The following is a 20,083-nucleotide window of genomic DNA, read 5'->3' on the forward strand; positions in this document are numbered from 1 at the left end:
CCCCCAACCCAGAGTGCTGAGCCCACAGCAGCAGTGGGAACTTCAGGGTTGACAAAAGGGCCCCAGGGCTGGCTATTTTGAAGGACTCACCTTGAAAGCAACCTGAGCCAGTCCAGGATGTCCAACACAGACGGCAGGGAAACATAGAGAGAAGGGGGAAGCCTCCAGACCCCTGGCTGGGTGCCTAGCCCTTACCACTCTTCTGCCTTGGAGCCAATACACAGTATATATATATACACATATATATACATATACATATACATATACATATATATACATATACATATACATATATATAATATACAGTATATATATAAGGGTTTAAAAAAAAGAAATAACTTGACTGGCATCGATGAATTCCAACTGAGTCTCAAGGGAGGTCCCAGCTTTAGGGGACCAGCTTAACCCAATCCCATCAGGAGCCCTCAGAGCTACTGAAAGGAGAGAAATCTTAGGGCTGGCAAAGGGGCTGCTCCTAAAAGCTTACCTTGAAAGTAACCTGGGCCAGTCTCCACGCATTCAACTCAGATTGTGGAGGAGGAGGTTTTTTGCTTTAGGGCTCATTCAGTACAAACAAGCTAAAACCTAATCCCATCAGTAGCCCTCAGAGCCCAGGGAGGCCACAACCCCTCCCCCCTTAGAGAGCAGAGTCTTCTGAAAGAACCAGCTGAATCTAATTCCGTCAAAAGTCTCCAGAACCCAGGGAAGCCCAGGCTCCCCACCCATCCTCATTGACTGCTGGACTTTAAGCCAATCAAAAGCCTCCAGAGGACAGGGAAGCTCAAACCCCCAAAAACCCTCCCCCAGAGACTACACTAAGAGATCTTCTGTTAAACCTCCAAGAGGGTAGACTGATAGAAGTCCCCAAAAAACAAAGAAAATGAGAGGAACAAGAGCACAGACAAATACGGGGAGGAAAGAAGGGGTGAATTTGAGCAAACAACAAAAAAAGAAGAAAGAAACTACAATAGACAGCTACTACTCAGCAAATGGAACAGAGAGGGAGAGATCAGCAGAACGACAAACCAGAAATCCCAGCGAATTGGATACAGACTGTGGAAGAATTCAAAACACAACTAAGAGAGGCTGAAGACAATTGGGTAAAGAAGTTAAAAATTAAGATAAGTCATCTGGAAACAGAGGCACTTGAACTAAAACAAGAAAACAGTGTCTTGAAAGCCAAAATCAACCAGCTGGAAAATGAGGCAAAGGAGATGAAAGATGAGGTAAAGAGGATGAAAGACGATCTTCAAAGAAAATCAGACCAGAAGGAAAAAGACAACCAACAAGCCAGAGATGAAATCCAATCTTTAAGAACCAGAATACAACAACTAGAATCAAGTGACCACACGAGGCAGCAGGACACTATAAAACAAAACAAAAAGAATGAAAAAATTGAGGAAAATGTGAAGCATCTCATTCACAAAACAGACGATTTAGAAAATTGTTCAAGAAGAGACAATTTAAGAATAATTGGACTACCAGAAGACCACGACAAAAGAAAAAGCCTGGACATAATACTAGAAGAAATTATCCAGGAAAACTGTCCCGAGATCCTAGAACAAAAGGGGAAAGTGGAGACAACATCAAGAAATGTTATAACCAAATTCAAAAACAATCAGATGAAAGAACAGATATTATAAGCTGCCAAGAAGAAGCCATTCAGATACCATGGAAACACAGTGAGGTTAACACAGGATCTCTCTGCATCCACACTGAAGGACCAAAAGGCATGGAATAAGATATTCCAGAAAGCAAGGGAACTAGGTCTTCAACCAGAAATAAAATACCCATCAAAACTGACTATATTCTTACAGGGGAAAGTATGGTCATTCAACACAACAGAAGAGTTCCAAGCATTCATAAATAAAAGACCAAACCTGAACAGAAAATTTGATGTCCAACCACAGAACTCAAGAGAATCATCAAAATGTAATTAAAAAAGAGGGAGAAAAAACAAACAAAACAACAAAAAAAATTTATAAGAGACTCAATAAGTTAAAATGATATGTATCCCTATAAGAAAAGAGGTCATTGGTAACTCTTAAAAACTGTTGCTATAACCTGAGCAGCTAGAAGAATTACACTGAGAGGGAACAGTGACAAACTGTATAGGATGAAAGAACAAGACATAAATAGGTATATAGTTATATGCATACGTAAATACATATACATGTGTATGTATATATATATATATACATATATATATATACATGACTAGAGCTAAAAAAGACAAGAGGTTATGACTAAAAGAAATGGGAAAAGAAACAAATGGGGGTAAATTTATATCTCACAAAGAATCTTATGGCGGGAGGGGGGACAACATCGATACACTGGAAGGGTAAAGTGGTTGGAGACAGGAAATACTCAACTCTTACGTACTTTGAAACTGACCCAAAGAGGGAAGAACAACCCAATCCATTGGGAAAGAGAATAGATTTGCACCCTATAGGGGAGTAGAAGGGTAAAAAACGGACTGGTGGAGAAGGAAGCAGTACAAGGGAGTGAGAGGGTGGGGGGGAAATTTTAAAAAGACTACAGGGGAAAATTAGGGAGGGAATAAGAACGGAGGGGGGTAGAAAGGGAAGTAAAATAAGGGAGGGAATGGGGGAGGGGGTCTGACTATAAACAAACATTGGTATAGAAGGAAATAGTGAAAGAAGAAAAGGCAGGACCAGGAGTAGAAATCAAAATGCTGGGAAATACACAGCTAGTAATCACAACTCTGAATGTGAATGGAATGAACTCACCCATAAAACGCAAGCGAATAGCAGAGTGGATTAGAATCCAAAACCCTACCATATGCTGTCTGCAAGAAACACACATGAAGAAGGTAGATACGCATAGGGTGAAAGTAAGAGGATGGAGCTAAACCTATTGGGCCTGAAATGATAAAAAGAAGGCAGGAGTAGCAATCATGATATCAGACAAAGCCAAAGTAAAAATAAATCTAGTTAAAAGAGATAGAGAAGGTAATTACATCCTGATAAAAGGCAGTATAGACAACGAGGAAATATCTGTACTCAATATGTATGCACCAAATGGCAGAGCATCCAAATTTTTAAAGGAGAAACTAGAGGAGCTCAAGGATGAAATAGATAGAAAAACTATACTAGTGGGAGATCTGAACCTTCCCCTATCCGAACTAGATAAATCAAATCAAAAAATAAATAAGAAAGAGGTGAGAGAAGCAAATGAAATCTTAGAAAAATTATAGTTAGTAGACATATGGAGAAAAATAAATAGGGACAAAAAGGAATACACCTTCTTTTCAGCAGTACATGGTACATTCACAAAAACTAACCATGTATTAGGGCACAAAATCATTGCAAACATGTGCAAAAGGGCAGAAATAATAAATGCAACCTTCTCAGACCACAGTTCAATAAAAATAATAATTAGTAAGGGTACATGGATAGATAAATCAAAAAATAATTGGAAATTAAACAATATGATACTCCAAAACCAGCTAGTTAAAGAACAAATCATAGAAACAATTAATAACTTCATTGAAGAAAATGACAATGGTGAGACATCCTTTCAAAACCTATGGGATGCAGCCAAAGCAATACTCGGGGAAATTTATATCCTTGAGTTCATATATATACAAATTAAGAAGGTTAGAGGTCAATGAATTGGGCATGCAAATTAAAAAACTAGAAAGTGAACAAATTAAAAATCCTCAGATGAAGACTAAATTAGAGATCCCTAAAAATCAAAAGAGAAATTAATAAAATTGAAAGTCAAAGAACTATTGATTTAATCAATAAGACTAGAAGCTGGTATTTTGAAAAAACAATTAAAATTAACAAAGTACTAGTCAGTATAATTAAAAAAAGGAAAGAAAAAAACCAAATTGACAGTATCCAAGATGAAAAGGGAGACCTCACCTCTAATGAAGAGGAAATCAAGGCAATCATTAAAAACTACTATGCCCAATTATATGGCAAAAAATATGGCAATCTAAGTGATATGGATGAATACTTTCAAAAATATAAATTGCCTAGACTAAAAGAAGAAGAAATAAATTGCCTAAACAACCCCATATCAGAAAAAGAAATTGAACAAGCCATCAAAGAACTCCCTAAGAAAAAATCCCCAGGTCCAGATGGATTCACAAATGAATTCTATCAAACATTCAAAGAACAACTAATCCCAATACTATACAAACTATTTGACAGAATTAGCCAAGAAGGAGTTCTACCAAATTCTTTTTATGACACAAACATGGTACTGATCCCAAAGCCAGGCAGGTTAAAAACAGAGAAAGAAAACTATAGGCCAATCTCCCTAATGAATATAGATGTAAAATTCTTAAATAGGGTACTAGCAAAAAGACTCCAGCAAGTCATCACAAGGGTTATCCACTATGATCAGGTAGGATTCATTCCAGGTATGCAAGGATGGTTCAATATTAGGAAAACCATCCACATAATTGACCATATAAACAAGCAAACCGACAAAAATCACATGATTATTTCAATAGATGCAGAAAAAGCCTTTGACAAAATACAACACCCATACCTATTGAAAACACTAGAAAGTATAGGAATAGAAGGGCCTTTCCTAAAAATAATAAACAGTATATACCTAAAACCATCAGGAAACATCATCTGCAATGGGGAAAAACTCAAAGCCTTCCCAGTAAGATCAGGAGTCATACAAGGATGCCCATTATCACCTTTATTATTTAATATTGTACTAGAAACACTAGCAGTAGCAATTAGAGAAGAAAAAGAAATTGAAGGTATTAAAATTGGCAATGAAGAGACCAAGCTGTCACTCTTGGCGGATGATATGATGATTTACTTAACGAATCCCAGGGAATCCACCAAAAAGCTAATCGAAATAATCAACAACTTTAGCAAAGTTGCAGGATATAAAATAAACCCACATAAGTCATCAGCATTTCTATATATCTCCAACCCAGTTCAGCAGCATGAATTAGAAAGAGAAATTCCATTTAAAGTCACCCTAGACAAAATAAAATACTTAGGAATCTATCTGCCGAGACAAACACAGGATCTATATGAACACAACTACAAAACACTCTCCACACAATTAAAACTAGATCTAAACAATTGGAAAAATATTGATTGCTCATGGGTGGGACGAGCTAACATAATAAAAGTGACCATCCTACCCAAACTTATCTATCTATTTAGTGCCATACCCATTGAACTACCAAAAAACTATTTTACTGAATTAGAGAAAACCATAACAAAGTTCATTTAGAAGAATAAAGGATCAAGGATATCCAGGGAAATAATGAAAAAAAAATACAAAGGAAGGTGGCCTTGCAGTCCCAGATCTCAAACTATATTACAAAGCTGTGGTCATCAAAACAATTTAGTAATGGCTAAGAGAGAGGATGGAGGATCAGTGGAATAGACTTGGGGTAAATGACCTCAGTGAGACAGTCTTTGACAAACCCAAAGACCCCAGCTTTTGGGACAAAAATCCAATATTTGATAAAAACTGCTGGGAAAAATTAGGTTTGTATCAACACCTCACACCCTACACCAAGATAAACTCAGAATGGACGAATGACTTGAATATAAAGAAGGAAACTATAAGTAAATTAGTTGAACACAGAATAGTATACATGTCAGAACTTTGGGAAGGGAAAGATTTTAAAACCAAGCAAGACTTAGAAAGAGTCACAAAATGGAAAAAATTATTTTGACTACATCAAATTAAAACGTTTTTGTAAAAACAAAACCAATGTAACTAAAATTAGAAACAAAGCAACAAATTGGGAAACAATCTTCATAACAAAAACCTCTGACAAAGGTCTAATTACTCAAATCTATAAAGAGCTAAACCAGTTGTACAAAAAAATCAAGCCATTCTCCAATTGAAAAATGGGCAAGGGATATGAATAGGCAATTTTCAGTTAAAGAAATCAAGACTATTAATAAGCACATGAAAAATTGTTCTAGATCTCTTATAATCAGAGAGTTGCAAAACAAAACAACTTTGAGGTATCACCTCACACCTAGCAGATTGTTCAACATGACTGCAAAGGAAAGTAATGAGTGCTTGAAGGGATGTGGCAACGTAAGGACATTAATGCATTGCTGGTGGAGTTGTGAATTGATCCAACCATTCTGGAGAGCAATTTGGAACTATGCCCAAAGGGTGATAAAGACTGTCTGCCCTTTGATCCAGCCATAGCACTGCTGGGTTTGTACCCCAAAGAGATAATAAGGAAAAAGACTTGTACAAGAATATTCATAGCTGCGCTCTTTGTGGTAGCCAAAAATTGGAAAATGAGGGGATGCCCTTCAATTGGAGAATGGCTGAACAAATTGTGGTATATGTTAGTGATGGAATACTGTTGTGCTAAAAGGAATAAAAAAGTGGAGGAATTCCATGGAGACTGGAACCACCTCCAGGAAGTGATGCAGAGTGAGAGGAGCAGAACCAGGAGAACATTGTACACAGAGACTGACACATTGTGGTACAAGAGAATGTAATGGACTTCTCCAGTAATGGCTTTACAATGTCCCTGAACAACCTGCAGAGATCTACAAGAAAACAAAAACAAAAACAAAAAAAACTAAACTATCCCCAAGCAGAGGACAAACTGAGGGAGTAAAAACACTGAGGAAAAGCAACTGCTTGACTACAGAGGTTTAGGGGACATGTTCGAGGAGAGACGCTAAATGAGCGCCCTAATGCAAATACCAACAACAAGGAAATCGGTTCAGAGCAAGGACACATGTGATACCCAGATGAATCGCGGGTCAGCTAGGGAAGGGGTGGGGTGTTGGGGGGAGGAAAAGAAAATGATCTGTTTCCAATGAACAATGTATGAAAATGACCAAATAAAATAATGTTAAAAAAATAACTACATTTTCTTAATAGAAATACTCAAATACTGTAAATTAAAGTCTTTATACTTTAGCACTGGAGACATTTTGGTTTTTTATACAATATCTCATTTACAATGTATAACTGAAAATTTTGGAGTGGACGCTAATTTTTTCAAGGTTGAAAATAATTAAATTTAGGGCTTTAGGATTATGTGTGTGTGCGTGTGTTGAGAGAGAGAGAGAGAGAGAGAGAGAGAGAGAGAGAGAGAGAGAGAGAGAGAGAGAGAGAGAGAGAGAGAGAGTTGTCTATAACAACAGTGGATGAATGAGTTGAAATAAATTTGCTGAAGGAAATTGAATTTTTCTTTTTACAGAAAACTACATAGAGCAGCCTGGAGTGATAAGTACAAAGACAATTGCATTTTTATTTGAAAAAAGAAACAAAAATCACTTTCTTTTTTGTCTCTGTTTCATTTCCTTTATGTAGTTCTACATGAGAAAATGAAGGTTATAAGGTATAAATGAGTGGACTTTATAAAACACAATCATTTTTTCCAATAAAATAATTTAAAGTATAATTTTTTCTATTTGGTTTGATCATTGGTCAGTAATTAAAAGGTCTCTTTAATAGTCTGAGCTGCTGAATTGTGCTTAGCTTTTCCAGCTGTAACACCAGAGAAGCCCAGCGGCTTGGCAGCTGTGGAAACTAATTTTAATTGATTCCAGCCCTAAAAATATAATGTTTTTCAAATTAATTCCCCTTTGTAACTACAGAGTATGTAGTGAAGACATGTGTTGGAATATGAAATTAATCCTAGGTTTGATTTTTAGAGCATTTGGATAAATATACAAAATACAGTCTATCTGTAAATGTTTTATAAACAAAGACATTTTTGTAGTAATTAGGATTAAGATTTTCATCATCTGCTTTTGCACATTACTATTCCAATATGTTCTTTTCTTTTTAGGTGAATTTTAACCTTTTAAAATGACAGTCATACATTTCACATTGCCCAAAAATACTTTAAATTTTTTGTTTCTCAGCTTTTGTTAGAAGTTTTAAGTTTCTAGAATAAGGATTTCTCATTCTAATGAATGCTCTAAATATACTATGTAATTTAACAATCTCAAATCCTCAAGAGAAAATGAACCTTCTGTTCATGTTTGAAACAAAATTAATAACCCCTAAAATATTGGGAATCAATGGTCTACAAAAGTATACAATCAGTTTTTCCAATAGCAAGAAAACCTGTTTTTGCTTGGTTATTTTAGGTCCCTTGTTGCCAATCTTGCTGCTGCCAATTGTTATAAAAAGGAAAAACATCTTGACTTGGAAAAAAACTGGAAGTTGGTAGAGAAGGCCAAAGTTTATTATATAGCAGTAAGTATGAATGACTTTATATTTGTGGTAGTTCTTGACAATACCAGTCATGATTGTCAGCTTTTGTACAGGTTAAATAATTTGCTTAACCTAACCTGCAAATCCAGAATCAAAATATCTTAGTCTCACTTTTGCAAATATCTTGGGAAAATTTAACCATTGTATGTTTATGTTGTCTGTTTTTTTGGTTTCCATCTGTTTGGATCCATTCTAGATTGCTACTTGCTTAAACTGAACACAGGATGTCTTATTAAGCCAACCTTTTTCTTAAGAGCTCTTGTAATATTTGTTCAGCAAATTTACATTTCACACTTTTAAGGCAAATTGTTGTGAAGGATGCCCAGATTATGTAGAAAAACATTATTAGCATAATTATTCATTGCAAACAATTTGAGCTTGTTTGCCTGAAAAATCTTAATTGCTATTTATTCCATAGTAATTACCATGACACCTTATAATTCAATATTTCAGAAACATTGATCATGACAAGAGTCTTGGATCTGGGCAGAAAGGCAAGCTATGAATTGAATTATTAAATCTTTGGGCTATATAATATGTAAACATAATTGGTTAAAATTAATTTCCAAAACTAGATTTTTCTTTTTTATCTGAAAATATCATTCAGAAGTAATCATCTCCTTCTTCAGCTTTTTTCAAATTCTGGGTAAAGAGATTTTGTTTCCATTTCAAAGTGAGATATCTGTGGTTGATCACAATTAGTAATTAAATACAAGCTTCTATGAAAGAGTACAATCCCATAATATCCATATAATCTATGGTTCCAGTATGACAGATGCTACCATTCTGCTACCTGAACTGCATGGGAACAGCTGGTAAAAAAAGTATAAAAAATTGATTATCCAGTAAGAATACAGTCATTGAAAATATAGTTATTTCTTTCAGCTAGTGTTAATGTCTCCTACAGCCTGTTAGTGTGCACTGCTTTAGGCTTTACATGGCTGTTATTGATTCTTGTGTGTAGCAGAGACTGCCCCTTTTTAACTGTCAAACAAATAATAACACTGAAGGTTATACAAAGGAGAGGCATCCCATGGCTCCTGCCACACATTTGAAAAAAATATTTCAGGAATTTATGGTTTTTCTAAAATTTCTTTTCCCTCCAGAATTATTATAACTTTTAATTTGTTCTAATAAAGTCTCAGATTTCCATTTTCAAATTATGATACCCGTGGTGTTGAATCTATTATTGCACTAAACTGATAATTTTTTACTCTATTCCTTTGGGGTATAAAATGCCATTTAGAGGTTATATTACATGTATGGATTCTGATTTTAAGAAGAAGAAAAAAAACCCAAACCTTGGAGTTTGATGTTTGTTGTGATCAGTGATAGGCTGATTACAATGGTTAAGACATGACATTTTCTGTGTGCTGAAATAGCAACAGTTTTTTTCTTTGTATTTCAACTCCTAGACTCATGAAGCTTCACACAAAGAGATGGTCTGTTGATGCCTCACTCTCTACTCTCATCTTACAATCACTTTCTAACCCTATAAAACTTAGCAGATAGTAAGAAAGAAGTCATTCTTCTTAGGTTGTGGCCAGTCAGGAAACATTTATTAAGACCTGCATTTTGTCAGCTATATGTATGCCAAGTACAAGGTAGGGATATAAATATGAAAAAGGCAGCCCTTGCCCTCAAAGAGTTTACAATCAAATAGATGAAAACAGCACACCAAGAAAAACTGGAAAAGAGGAAGGACAAGGGAAGGGATGTGGCTTGATATCATCTTTAAGGTTTTCTTCTTTCCCTCTCTTCCAACTGTTAACTCAAAAAGTCATTCTTTTTTTTCTATCTTTCTCTCTGTTTGTGTGCAAAATGAAATAGTCCGCAGTGTGATAAATAAAGGAGTAAGAGTCTTGATTACCTATATCATTAAAAAAGATGAACACAAAATTAAATCATACATATTAAAGAGTTGGTACCAATAATCTCAAAAGAACTTGAAAGTATTGAGAAATCTAACTTTTAGAATCTTTATAAAAAATGTTATCCTCTTGTTCCTCCTTCTTTGGATCCCTTCTAGCCAATTTTGTGTCAATAAAACTTTTCTTAGGCATTAGCATTCAAAGGTAAATTAGAAACTTTTATAATTTTACTGATATTTTATTGTGCTTAAATATTAGTATTGTAATTGTTTTGACTAATACTTTTTCATCAACAGAATATAGTTAGAGATAAATCAGCTTCTATGAATTTGTCCTGGTGTAAGAGTTAAAATTTAGGGGGGATGCTGAGGCAGGTAGAAATTAGTTTCTCTCTGCAAGGAGTATTATTTTTATGAGGTTTATTAAAGGTCAAGGGTTAAAGAAAATGCAAGCAATAGAAGCACGTGCTAGGTGGGCCATGAGGCCCACCCAAATTTCACTCACATCATGAGTCAGGTCTGTTTATCAGCAGAGACAGGAAGAGAACAGAGAGAGCTAATAGCCTTTACAGCTAGGTTAAATACCCCATCTTGCTCTCTGCCCAGGAGAGGTTACAAGGCATTCTGGGAAGTGAGCAAGGACTCCTGGGGATTGAGGTCCTGGATTCAAGTCTCCATTTTTTACACTGGGAAATGTAACTTTTAACCTTTAAATTTTTCTCATTTGGGAAAATTCATTCCAAATTCCAAACAACCGGCCTTCAATTTTTATTAAGACAAAATTGAGTATGTCTAAAGCATTTAATACAATGATTTTTTAAAATTCTTATTTACAAAAGATTTTTGCACTATTAAATTGAAAACTGAAACTAACTAAAAGTAGATATTGACAAGCAATTTAAAAATTTCTTAGAATGTTGTTAGAATGTATGGTGTCTTTTTTAAAAAATCTTTACCTTCCCATCTTAGAATCAATACTGCTTCCAAGACAGAAAAGCAACAAGGCTAAGCAGTGGTGGGGGTGGGAGTATTTGAGTGGGGTTAGGGAGTGACTTACCCAGAGTCACACAAGGAAGTGTCTGAGGTCAGATTTGAATCTAGGACTTCCTATCTCCAAAATTGGTTCTCAATCCATTGAACCATTTCACTTTTCCCTGATGTAGGAATTTTTACTTAAGTTTTAATTGGAGGGAAATTCTGTTTAATTCTATTAGGTATTTGAGTACCAGATTCTTTACAGTGGAGAGAGTTCTGTAACACTGCTTTCCCTCTCAAGTGCAATAGAAATGTTTCTAAAAGAATTGTATAGATAGTACTGCTGAGCTACTAAATGAGGATTTTTTTTTTCACCATGGATTTGAAGATTAGGTATAAGGGATGACTTTTCTTTGGAGCCTAAAAAACCTTTTGATTATTTGGTCTATCGATTTTTTTAGAACAAACTTTTAGATTTCCTATTATTCCTCTAAAATTCTTTATTTATTCACCATCTCCCTCAGTAATTTTCTTCCTCTGGAAACTTTCCCTAGGTCACCTTTCTTAGTTTCCCATAAGATATCTCATATCATTTAACTATTCAGACTATGCTCCATCTGTTCCCACTTTAGAATTTTTTTTTCACCTTGATTTTCACCTTCAAAGCCTAGATAAACCATGGATGAGTTTTTACACGGGATTAGAGTTCATATGTGAATTGAACTTCTCATCTTTGAGCAAGAGAGGTTTTAGAAGCAGCTACACAAGGACTACATGGGTAGATTGGGCATCAGGATTCTTATCTGGGGCCTCAGATTGAGAGGAAATATAGATGGAATAGTTGATAGTCAAGGAAGAGGAAGTGAGCATATATTTAGAAAAAAAGGATGATGTGTGTTAGGTCAAGAGGTAATGAGGGGCAGCTGGGTGGCTCAGTGTATTGAGAGCTAAGCCTAGAGATGGGAGGTTGTGGGTTCAGATGTCACCGCAGACACTTCCTAGCTGTATGACCCTGAGCAAGTCACTTAACCCCTATTGCCTAGCCCTTACCAGTCTTCTGCTTTGGAACCAATACACAGTATTGATTCCATGATGGAAGGTAAGGGTTTAAAAAACAAAAGATTGAATGAGATTATGTTGTTCAGAGATAACAGCTTGCTCAAGTGGAGAATTCTCTTCCTCTTCTGTAGTCTTCAAGTTCTTCAACTCAGTTTTCATGTCAGTGCTATTTATTCAGATTTTAAAACTGTGAGTATGTTACAGACAATGAATAATTCCTAGAATTAGGTGTTTTAGTTGAATATTAAAAAATTATGCTCATAATATATCAGTCTTCCAGAAGCATTCTATTTTGATGTCTCATTATGTTCATTATATCATTGTAGTGACCCATGTTTCTTCAGGTTTATGCTGACAGCTTACAAATTGGCCATTCAGTTTGAATTGAAAAGCATTAAAAAATTTTTTTAAATGTACTTTCTTTTATTTTTTGCTCTATTGTCTTTATCTCTTCCTCCATCCCTTCAACTGCCCAATTCTCATATGGTAAGCTAGCACATTGAATTTATATATGCAGTCATATACACCATTTTTCCATATTAATCTTTTTGTGGAAGGAAACAAAAAAGTTAAGAAAGATTGTGGGAAAAGTTTGCTTTGGTCTGGATTAGATTATATCTGTTCTTTTTCTTTGGAAGCAGTTGGCAATTTTATCATGAGTCCTTTGTGATAATTTTGTATCATTGCTGAGAATACCTGTTAATTTACAGTTGTTCATTGTATAGTAATATTGTCGCTGTGTACAATATTCTTCTGGTTCTGTTTATTTCCCTCTGCTTTAGTTCATGTAAGTCTTTTCAGGTTTTTCTTAGATTTTCCTGCTTGTCATTTCTTACTGCATAATAGTATAATTTTTACAAGTAAAATAGGGAACCAGCCAGAATTTTTAGCATTTATTAATAAAATGAGAAGATAAAGAGAGGTTATATAGATAGATTTCTCTTCGGGAAGTATTAACCTCATTAGAGAGTCTCCATTTAGCTGGCTTTTATTCTTCTACAGCAGTACTGGCAGTCAGTCTCTTCAGGAGCAGAAGTAAAGAGCCAAATTATCTCTGCCTTGGGTTTGTCTAACTTTCTCTTAGCCTGACATATCATGCTTTGTCCTTTGCTCACACTGCCTAGAGGACCTTCACCCAGCCCTATGGATCACTACCTTATGCTGGTTTCCCTGTGATCCCATGGGACATCAAAGCTTAGATTCTATCCTCTTGATCAAAGTCTCCTCAATAACTTCCTTCACACAATCCTGCCCTCACCTCTTCCTTCACACCTCCATCCCCCCAAATTCTTTGTGAAACCAGCATGTTAAATCTCCTCACTCAGGTTTCTAGGAGACTAATATGTCAGATTTCCCCAATGAATCATTCCACATGTAGAGTCTATATATTTAAGATTCTCTCACAAGAGGGTATTAAATATTAAAACTTTAATAGAGGATGTTACAACAATTTGGGGAATAAAATTGAGGGAAAAAATGATTGATGGTTATATTGACAAGAAGCTGTTTAGGAGCTCTCCCCTTTGGCATAATATTTTACAATTAACATAAAATGGTAGGTTCGACCCCCCCCCCCCCTTCAGTTTAGTATTATATCCAAAAGTTCATTCTGAATCTCTTGATGTAGCATATGATTTCCTGCAAACATTCTTAAACATCTTCTCCAGAAGATCCATTCTCCTGGTCCAGGGTGTTAGTGATTTTCTTTTCCTAAAATTATTTTAAAAGATCTTTAACCTTGAATTTTATGATAATTACAAACAATCATATACTATAAATTACTCGTCCATTCCCAAATTGATGGGTATCCCCTAACTTTCCAATCGTTTGCTTCCACTAAAAGAGACTGGTTCCATATGGATTCCAAAGCAGAAGACTGCTAAGAAATGGGGCTAAGTGACTTACCCAGTATCACATACCTAGGAAGTGTCTGTGTTCAGATTTGAATCAAGGACCTCCCATCTCTGGGCCTGACTCTCAATCCACTGAGTCACCCAGCTACCTCCCCTTGTGGTAGTCTTCTAACTTGTTTTTGGCTGAAAAATTACTTTACTTTATTTTGCCTTTTCATGGATCATGCTGCTCCAGAATTCATTCTGAAGTTTTAAATCTTCTTTTTGGGGGAGGGTAATTTGATTGAGTTCAGATGGGTCCCTGTACCTTTCCTGCCATCATGGCTCTGCGCAAGATGCATTTATTAAACATCTATAATTTGCTCAAAACTTTTCACGGGTTTCCCTCAAGGACATTCTATTAGAAGGTTAGGGTAGTGGGATGGCAAAATATAAAAATTAAAAACAAAACATGCAAATTCAGGAAAACTAATGTGAGTAGGGGCACAATCCTGACAAGAAAGGCAAGTCAGGGAAAGTCTTATGTAAGGTTTAGCAGCACTCCATATTAAAAAGTGAAGCTTAGGCTTCCAATGGGTGTGTATGAGGAGTTAGACCAGATGGACATTCTATGCCAATCTAATTAACTAATTAATATTTCTTTTAAAGGATATATTAAGTGTCTGTTACTTGAAAAAGTTCTGGGATGAGTTCTGGGTTTTAAAATACAGAGGATAGGCAATATCTACCATCAAAGAAACTTTTTCAGAAGCAAAAGAAATATATAGGAGAATGGTGGCTAGGAAGGGTGTTTGGTGGTATTTGGAATCTGGAGTAAATTGCAGTAGTGGTGAATTCTGGGAAATTGGAGGAGTGGTGATTCAAACTGTAGGATGAATGTCTTTTGAGATAGAGTGATAATGTTGGTTTGATTGGTGTTCTTTTTTTTCCCCTTTAAACATTATTTTATTTGGTCATTTCCAAACATTATTCATTGGAAACAAAGATCATTTTCTTTTTCTCCCTTCCCACCACCTCTCCCATAGCTAACGTACGATTCTACTGGGTATCACATGTGTTCTTGGTTCGAACCCATTTCCATGTTGTTGGTATTTGCATTAGAGTGTTCATTCAGAGTCTATCCTCAGTCATATCCCCTTCCCCCCTGTAGTCAAGCAGTTGCTTTTCCTCAAGTTTATCCTCTGCTTGTGGATAGTGTTTTTTAGATCCCTGCAGATTGTTCAGGGACATTGCATTGTCCCTAGTGGAGGAGTCCTTTACCTTCGATTGTACCACAGTGTGTCAGTCTCTGTGTACAATGTTCTCCTGGTTCTGCTCCTTTCACTCTGCATCACTTCCTGGAGGTTGTTCCAGTCTCCATGGAATTCCTCCAGTTTATTATTCCTTTTAGCACAATAGTATTCCATCACCAACATATACCACAATTTGTTCAGCCATTCCCCAATTGAAGGGCATCCCCTCATTTTCCAATTTTTGGCCACCACAAAGAGCTCAGCTATGAATATTCTTGTACAAGTCTTTTTCCTTATTATCTCTTTGGGGTACAAACCCAGCAGTGCTATGGCTGGATGAAAGGGTAGACATTCTTTTATCGCCCTTTGGGCATAGTTCCAAATTGCCCTCCAGAATGGTTGGATCAGTTCACAGCTCCACCAGCAATGAATTAATGTCCCAACTTTGCCACATCCCCTCCAGCATTCATTACTTTCCATTGCTGTCATGTTAGCCAATCTGCTGGGTGTGAGGTGATACCCCAGAGTTGTTTTGATTTGCATCTCTCGATTATAAGAGATGTAGAACACTTTTTCATGTGCTTATTAATAGTTTTGATTTCTTTGGCTGAGAACTTCCTGTTCATGTCCCTTGCCCATTTTTGATTGTTGTTCTTAAAGCTAAAGGTAGAAGGGCTTTAGGGGAGAGCAGATACATAGTTTATCAAGAAATGACCTGGGAGAAACTTGTTTGGAATTTTGGGACAATTAGATCTTGTGAGTTCTTACCAAACAGGATAGCATGGCCTTAGGGCAATAATTCCAGTCATAGTGTACTAGCATCTCTAAGTTGTGATTACTGTGGTTTAAAATTGGTAGTAGCAGTGTCAGAAGAGCAACAAATAGCATGTGTTGTATAAAGAACAAGAAGGAGGCCATTTTTAGCTTGAATATAGAGTATATGAAGGGGAATAATGAGGAGTAAATTGAGACTGATAGAATGACCCCAGATTAAGAAGGACTTTAAATGCTAAATAGTATAGTTCTTATTTAACCTACAAACATTAGTGAGACCCTGAAGCTTCTTGAGCAGGTGAGTAATGGGGTCAAACTTGTATCTTAGAAATATTTTTTTATCAGCTGCATAGAATATGGATTAATGAAAACAAGAAAATTAACTAGGTGTTGTATGTAACAGTTCAGGAATAAGTAACAAATATTTGACCAGGGTAGTCACCATGTGAGTGAAGGGAAGGTGAGTGATATAAGTGATGCAGAAGTCAGAATAATGAGGCTTGACCATTGATTCCCCTTAGAGAAACAAATAAACAGATGGGTAGAATTGGCTCCATCTTTTACCTGAAAGCCTCATTTCTTTGAGTAGTTGGTTACTTTCCCTTCCTGTGTTCCTGATGAAAATTAGCAAACTGATGGCCACAAAGATCATTGAAGTTTATTTAATAACGTCTATCACATAGGATCAAGAAAGCAGAGAAATTCTCTGAAGAACAAGATCTTTCAAAATAACTGTTGATAATTGGTATCTTCCTCATATTTATAACCATAGAAGACAATAAAAAATGTTTGCAAACAATAAAGTTTGAAACGAAGAGAATATTAGTGACTTGTTATTCTTTATTATGAATATTTGCTTCACAAGGAGAATGAGAACGTATTGTGTATTATGAACACCCAATAATATCATATAAAATGAAGTTGACTATGTCCTTACAACCTAGAAATAATTATTTATTGTCTTGGGAGTTAGTTGAGGATCATTACTCAGGGAGGAAACAAAACTACTGACTGGAGAGAGGAAATGTTGAAAAAGCATAAGAACAAAAAATAAAGTTTAAAATAAATCACTCTACAATTATAAAAAACAGCAGAAATGTCTTTAATTCTTTAGCTCAAGAATGGTTACAACAATTTACTACCATAATTTGGGTAGAAAGATGAAAGATGAGCTTTCTTGATCTACCTGAGTCCTTTAAAAAATAATAATTTGCATGCAATCAGATTTTCTTATGTTAGCATGATATATCTTAAGTGCCTAGTCCTAAATTACCTAGTAGTTAAAAAAAAATAACCAAAAATCCTAATGCAATCACACTACCCCATGAGAACCTTAATATCTGAGGATAAGTAACTAAGTATTCAACCAAAGCAAAACTATTTTGATGTGGAACAGTGAATGCATTGATAGATTGTACCAATTTTATATATATATATATATATACATACATACATGCATACACAGAGGTACGATGTATAAATTATACATTCTTAACATTATCTAATGTAATTAAAGCTTAATATCAGTAGCATGTGTTATAGTTTCAATTAAAAAAATCAGGTCCAAAATATAATTGAAGGGTTTCGGGGTTTTTTGTGTGTGTGTTTTTTAACTTAAAAAAAAAACCCATAAAGTGAATATAAGGACCTTTAATATCCTATTTAGATAGATGATTCATGAAATCAGTTTCATTGTAATATTTTTGATTTAGTGATTAACTGTTAAGGGTTACAAATAAGTCATATACTTCAATAAGTTGGCTTGGAACTATGTTTTATAGGACATTGTGGAGATTGGTAGTAATGGGAATGTCTACTAAATGCTGCTACTTACAGAGATACTTCCATTATACTCTGGGTACTCTGGGGTGTTTTAAATTATTATGTCCTCATAGCACAGAGCTCCCCAAATCTGCCACTCTCATAAAGCCATATTTCTGAGAACTGAAACAGGACACCAACCATCCATTTCTGACCTGTCATGTTACTTCCATAACCACCATTCTTGTAAAGGGTTCCATTTCTGAGGCAGCCCAATCAGATCACAAGTATTAATTGTTTTCTATTCCTATTGCTGTGCAATGAGATTAGAAGAAAGACCAAACTTGTCCCTTTGCTTAAGGAGCTCCCCTGTTCATAGGACAGATAAATATCAGAATAAGTAGGTACATATAGTCAGAAGGCAACCTAAACACTAAATTGGGGAAGAAGAACAGGGAACCTAAGAAACAGAGATAAGAAGCAAGGGCATTCCAAACCAATAGTATAGAGAAAATATCAAGGAGAATAGTATGACTTAATCATATAGTACAAAGAAGGTAATCAAATGTAAGAAAACTACAAAAGTAGTCAGTGGCTCAGTTGTGAAGGACTTTCAATGCCAAACGTAGGCATTTATATTTTATCCTGAAGGTTAATAGGAAGCTGTTTGAGTTTATTGAGGTCATGGGATGGCCCATTCAGGCATGTGTTTTAGCAATCCATTTTAAGTAGAGGATGGATTACAGTGGGAGATACTTGAAGCAAGGAGGCCAGTGAGAAGGCTATTTGGAATGCCCTTGCTTCTTATCTTTGCCTCTTAGGTTCCCTGCCCTTGGATTGGATATGAGAGATGATGAAGGAGAACTCTAATGTTGACTTGGACTCTAGTGGTACCTGTTTTAAGAAATGGGTTGGGTTTTAGGAGAAATTATGAGTTCTGTTTTAACATGTTGAGCTTGAAATGCATTTGAGAATCTCAGTGACATCACCAAGTACATTTCTAATCCCAAGACTCATTTCTGAGTCAAAAATCTTGCTTTATTAAATATTTTAATTGTGAAGCATTTATCTTAGCATTTGAATGGGAATATATTGAATTAGATCTTTATTTCCATCATATTGAGCCATATTTATGTTGTAAAGATCTATATAATAAAACCATATTCTGCCATCTCACAATATATTTACACGTACAGGCATTTTAATCACTTTTGCCCAAAGTGGGAAAAACACTGACAGATACATGATTTCATTTTCTTTGACTGGCAATCTGTGACAACCAGTTCTTTGTAATCCATGGGTATACCTTATATAGGCAAGATTCATAAAGCAACATTTGTGAAATAGTGCCCTTCCCTTCCCAAACAAATTTAAGGAGAAACCTGTCGACCTAAAAATAAAATATTTATTTGTAAATGTTCAACTACCAATTATTGATGATGGAAGAGGCACTCCCTCCTTCCCATCAGTCCATAGCCTTTAGATGGTGGATAAACTTCCTCAGCACAGTAATTAATGGAGCTCAGTCCCTGCACTCTAGGTCATGTGATTTTTTTCAGAAGAATACATTATTAGAGCCCTTGCACAGCCAGTCTAGATACAGCAGCCCAGGCAGCAGCAGCAGTTCCATTTCTCACAAAGAAAATGTTGAACCCAAGCCAAATGTGTGGTGGCAGTCTGTTGCTAGGGAATCAGGGTCCTGAGGCGATTAATGACAAAGCAGGCAATAACAAGAAGGCAGAATTACAGATTTAAAAGAGAAAAAAGTGGTTGGTGTTATAATTACCCAAAGAAATCCGCACTCATTAAATTGGCTGTTTTTATGATTGACTTTAATTGGAGGTTAGCGCCGATATTTAGCTCCTTTCCCACCCCTTTAAACACACACAGGCACATAATCAGTAGAACTGCAGACTTGTTTTTCTAAGCATTGAGAGAAGCTTGCCCTGTAATTTGATCCCCACTGACAGATGCATTTTCTATGCTGCCATTTTGAATTAACCTATTGTGGAACAATTTTCTTCAGCCCTGTTGAATAAAACATCCAGTCTGATTGCCTCCTATGGATTTGATAGAGTAAAAGAATGTACTTCTATTGAAGTAGCTTGTTTGCAGGGAGTCCCCTGATTTGAACTCTATCAATAAGCACCCAGAATTTGTTGTAGATTTTCAGATTTTTGAGAGAGAATACTGTGAAGATGCCCAGTACCCTTCCCCCTCCTCTATTTTTGGTAATTCAAAGTACTGAGTACCTGATTCTGGAAAGCAGTGTTATGCAAGGCAGGGCATCTGCACCCTAGGATTTTCAGGTCAGGTGGGTGAAATCTGAAAAGCCTGAATCT

General features: G+C 35.8%; 1 protein-coding gene across 2 annotated transcripts in view; it reads left to right on the plus strand.

The window, feature by feature from the left end:
• The window catches only part of ADK (adenosine kinase), a 645,392-nt gene that overhangs the window by 336,384 nt on the left and 288,925 nt on the right, over positions 1-20,083 (plus strand). For both annotated transcript variants that reach the window (XM_007478433.2, XM_007478434.3), the window contains exon 6: positions 8,091-8,199. In XM_007478433.2, the coding sequence (XP_007478495.2) occupies positions 8,091-8,199 (109 nt within the window). The remainder of the gene's footprint in view (positions 1-8,090; positions 8,200-20,083) is intronic.

Source organism: Monodelphis domestica, chromosome 1 (genome assembly GCF_027887165.1).
Source record: "Monodelphis domestica isolate mMonDom1 chromosome 1, mMonDom1.pri, whole genome shotgun sequence".
Lineage (NCBI taxonomy): Eukaryota > Metazoa > Chordata > Mammalia > Didelphimorphia > Didelphidae > Monodelphis > Monodelphis domestica.